This window comes from Salminus brasiliensis, chromosome 19, assembly GCF_030463535.1.
Source record: "Salminus brasiliensis chromosome 19, fSalBra1.hap2, whole genome shotgun sequence".
NCBI lineage: Eukaryota > Metazoa > Chordata > Actinopteri > Characiformes > Bryconidae > Salminus > Salminus brasiliensis.
In genome coordinates, this window is record NC_132896.1 from 2,494,949 (window position 1) to 2,499,775 (window position 4,827).

Genomic DNA, 4,827 nt, shown 5'->3' on the forward strand with positions numbered 1-4,827 from the left:
GAAATGTTGGTTCTCTAAACTTTACTGGAGTAATTCTTTATTTTTCAGACTTTTTACTTCTACTTCTCACATTTTCACCCAATTATCTGAACTTTCTCCTCCTTACATTTTAAAAACAGCCTCGTTCCTCCTATTTCATTTCCCTTAGTTTTCATTCCGGCTCTAAACCCTGTCCAGATAAATCTCTCCATCCTGAAAGTGTGAGTCTGATCGTGGTTGGATGAGAAGTATAAACAGACACCATTCTGACTCCCTATTGGTTTATAAGAGATCCATCACACCTGCACCCGTCCCGTCACTCTTCAGCGAGCTCACAGCAGACGTCTGTAGTCTAGTATGAAGACTGTGTCCGTGGCAGAGACTCAAGAGAGCTGCAGTGAAACGTCCCGACTGAGCCCCACATTTACACTCCAATAAAGCTTATTGATCACACGCCTCTGAAGTCTGACTTTCTGCAGCTTTACAGAACTTCTAGACAACGACTCCTCATATTTTCCTCCATGAAGCTCATGTTGATGCTCAGTAGAGCACAGAGACGCTCCTTTAATAGAGCTGATATTACTGAAATGCTTCATTTTCAATGGGCAGATCTGCAGCTGAAACAGGAGCCTAGTGCAGCCCAACATTTTTAACATCAACATTTTAATAGAACATTCTCCTCATTATGACTTTTAGAGAAATGGGTTTTGGGGGGGGGGGGGTAGTGCACTATAGACCCCTGTGGCGCGGCCTAAGCTTTCAGCCTTTGTTTTCCTTCCATTACTTTTACTTTTCTACTTGAAGTCGTTCTGAAACCAGTACTTTTACACTTTTACTGGAGTAAAAAGCTTCAGCTGATACTTCAGCTTCTATAGAAGTCTTATACTTTTAAACCCTCGTATCTCCACTCACTTCTATCTGAGGAATGAATGTCAATTTATGTTGGTTCGGATGCAGTGAATCATGACTCCCTCTACATAGACTGGGTTTTCAGTAACTCACACTTCTCTTATCAGATTCATTAAACACGCTCATTTTAACACCACAGCTTCTGCTCTCTGCTCTGAGAGGAAGATGTGGTCAACACATGAGGCACGAGGGTGGAGGGGTGGTTGAGGGGTGCAGGGGTCTAAGCCATCTATCCTTTAAGAGGAAAGAAAGCTCAGCAGTTCCTACCCTTGACAGAGAGTTTGCGATAGAGGTAGAGAGAGAGAGAGCGTCAGCCAGAGCAGCAGATACCCGCAGAGATGAAGATCAAGATGAAGATGAGCGCTGTGTGTTTGGCCCTGGGGCTTGTCCTGCTTGCAGTGTTCTCTGATGCTCAGCGTAAGTTGATAACAGATTCAATGCAGATAGGGGGACAGCGAGAGGCCTGTTTTTATAACAGTGATATTAATAACAATTGATTAATATTAATATTAATGTTAATATTAATATTAATATTAATATTAATATTAATATTAATCAGTGCTGCAAGCAAGTCTATGTGTATCAATATATTTATTATACATTATTCACTAATGTGTATATACACATACTGTGAGCCTACCAGTCGTTCCTTATATTTTGTCCAAATTTGATGATGATGGACCAATCGAAATGCTCCAAAATGCTTAAAAATATTTTACCTTGACATCCATTGAAAGCTAAGAAGGTTTAAGAAGGTTATTTTAGGAAAAGGAGGAGTGATGTGGGCATATAACTATTTAACATTATATACAGTATGTGAATTGACAAAAGTATTGGGACACCCACTCATTTACAAATCAAGAGTATAAAATAAAAAAAAGAGCTGGTCCTGTTTTTGTTGGAGTGACTGTCTCTGCTGTTCAGAGACGAAGAAGGCTTTCTACTAGATTTTGGAGGAGTATTGCTGTGAGGATTTGATTGCATTCAGCGACAAGAGCATTGTTAGTAAGCTCAGGATGTTGGGTGGTCACCACCCCACCACCTCATTATACCTTACTAAGTAGCTGAATGCCTGAATTAGAAGGGGTGTCCACAAATATTTGGACATATAGTGTGATATTTAACACGGGCATGTGGGCATATTAAATTTGTGCAGTAATTAAAGCAGAAGCTGAAATATGTTGTTCTTCTCTTTCTCAGCTCAAAGTGTCGGTCATCCTGATCAGTGCTGCTTCGGCTACACTGATATTAAAATTCCCGTCAAGCAAATCAAAAAAGTGGAGAAAACGAGTGACAATTGCCCGACGTCTGCCTTTGTGTAAGTGTCTTTTTATCTAGTAAAACACTGATATTAGAATAAACACTAATAATATCAGTCCTACAGAAAGTGGAGGTTCTCCATCACTGTGTTCATCAGTAGAACATCTCCAAAGTTCTCCTCTCTCATGGAGTCTAGTATTATTTAGAGTTCTCCTCAGATCAACACCTGGTTTGGTGGTAAATCAGGGCTTAATGAATCAGGTGAGCTGCTGCTGCTGCTGATGGAGTTGATTGAACACATCCTCCACGCTGTGCTGGCTGGACTGGGGGGCGTCCAGGAGAAACCTGGAGGAACCGAGCTCTGTTCTTCAGACTAGCTCACCGACAAGATCTCACTACTTTCTTTCTTCAGAATGAGAAGCTCTTGTTTCTCCTTTTTACTGGATTTACAAACATAAACCCAGCTCTGAACGTAACGGCCTGGCAGGTTTTTTGGAAATTCCAAAAAGTCATACAAGTTCATTGTTTACATTTTTTGATTATGAGTGTAAATTCAGAAAATATAAATTATTATATTCATATTTTGAAATATTTACATTAATGCTCAAATTCTTAGGTTTATCATTAACTGTTATGTATCAGTTTGATTATGTATTATGCAGTTAAATCAATGTTTCTGTTTAGCCCTACCCCCAAAAGCAGCCTTTTTTTTTTAGGAAACATGTTTATAATATTGAATTTTTAGTTTTAGAGGAATATTGAAATTTGAGAGGAGGTTTCAGAGGCCGGATTTACAAAAGTATGTTTTGAAATTCTTCTTAGATTAGTTTTTTCTCATAACCTTATGCTTAAGATTATAATAATATAAGATTATACATAAGAATAAGAATAATTGATTAATTGATATAATTGATATTCTTAAAAAATGGCCTTTCATAATTTTTCATCTTAGTTTGTAATAAGATTTTAATAAGAATTTGTATATATTTGTATTTGTATATATATATATATATATATAATATTTCTCCTTAAGTCTTAAGAATTTCTTCTTAGATTCGTTTTTTTCCATAACTTGTATATAAGTTATGAAAAAAAAAAAAAAAAAAAAAAAAATATATATATATATATATTCTTTTTTTTAAATAATATTTCTGTAACCTTATGATGGCCTCACACTTGAAGAGTTTGCCAAAATAGGTAACAGGTAAAATACATAAGTTAAGTTTATTAAAGTGAATAATGTTCATAAATTACAGTTAGTATCTAAAACAGGAAACTCTACTTCTAAGCCTCTTATTCACTGAAAATGTTTAAGTGCTGATTCTGATTATGTTTTTCCTACATTTTTCTCTCTCTCTCCACTTTAAGGGTTTAACTGAACATTAGAGAATTTTAAATGATATTTTTACATTGTTTATAGGACTATATGTCTATGCTACAGTTGGTCTAAAAAGGGGAAACAACAACCTTGAGCATCTAAAGAAGATTGAAGATTTTTTTGAAGAATTACTTTCTTATGAAGTTCTTTGTGTTCATCTTAGTTAGTCTTTCTTAGAAAAGCTTTTGTGAGTCAGACCCCTGGTGTTACAGGAACAGGGCCGTCGTGTGAGAATCAGAATCAGAATCAGAATCAGAATCTCTTTATTTCACCAAGTATGTTACACATACAAGGAATTCGTCTTGGTGAGAGCAACACGTATGACAAGTAACAAAGAAACACAGAACACGGTCTTAAACTAAAGGAAAAATGACACTAAACAATAAATAGGACAGGGGATAAATTAAAAAAGTAAAAAGTACTAAAGGTAATAAAGAGCTGATATTTACAGAAAAGGAACATCTGTACAGTGTGCAAATAGTCATAGTGCAAATAGGCAGAGTGCAAATAGGCAGAGTGCAAAATAGCTGTAGGAGGGTTGTAATAACGCTGCGATGAAAACCATTATAACATCACAGGTTTTCAGAAGGTTCCTGGAACAGCATTTCTGTACCGATGAACCTTCCTGGAACCTTAAAAAGACATTTCTGAATGTTTCTGTAACGTTCTTTTGCTAGCTGGGTATATATGTGTGTGTGTGTGTGTGTGTGTGTGTGTGTGTAGACAGGACTGGCTAACTGTGCTCTCTGTATCTTTCAGGATTACAACAATGGCTGAGAGAAAGTTCTGTGTGAAGGAATTCCCGAAGATGTAGAAATCGTCCGATTTCAGTGTTGCAGCTTCCACATAATCCACCTGCAGCACATTGTGCCTAAAAAGCATTTCACCCTCAGCGTTTATTCCTCACATTTTCTAGCAGTCTCTGCTCTGCTTATTGGCAATATAATCAATCATAAGGGTTATGATAATCCTATATAATCATAATGTTTTTTTTTTATGCAAGATTTCCACTTTTTAACACTTTTAATCATCATGAGTGTTTTACTCTGTGCTTCATTTTTGTTCAGTGGAATAAAATAAACAATATGGCTTAAAAATTGTGAGTGTCAATTATTATTTCTAGAGATAGAAACTAACCCAGGTTTAGAAAGTAAAAAAAAAAACACCCCCAGGATTCTGTAGTTTGGAAGGTCTGGACAGTGCTGCTGGGTCAGGCTAATTAAAGTTATTATTATAATAGTTCATTATTTATAAAAATTTGAATATAAAATTGCCTGGATTTGGAGTCACACACAACATTA

General features: G+C 36.2%; 1 protein-coding gene across 1 annotated transcript; it reads left to right on the top strand.

The window, feature by feature from the left end:
- The first annotated feature begins 1,140 nt into the window (after window positions 1-1,140).
- On the top strand, window positions 1,141-4,623 carry LOC140541012 (regakine-1-like). The gene is made up of 3 exons (XM_072663517.1): window positions 1,141-1,305; window positions 2,089-2,206; window positions 4,286-4,623. The coding sequence occupies exons 1-3, from the start codon at window positions 1,227-1,229 to the stop codon at window positions 4,338-4,340; spliced, it is 252 nt and encodes an 83-aa protein (XP_072519618.1). The 5' UTR covers window positions 1,141-1,226; the 3' UTR covers window positions 4,341-4,623.
- Window positions 4,624-4,827: the final 204 nt, after the last annotated feature.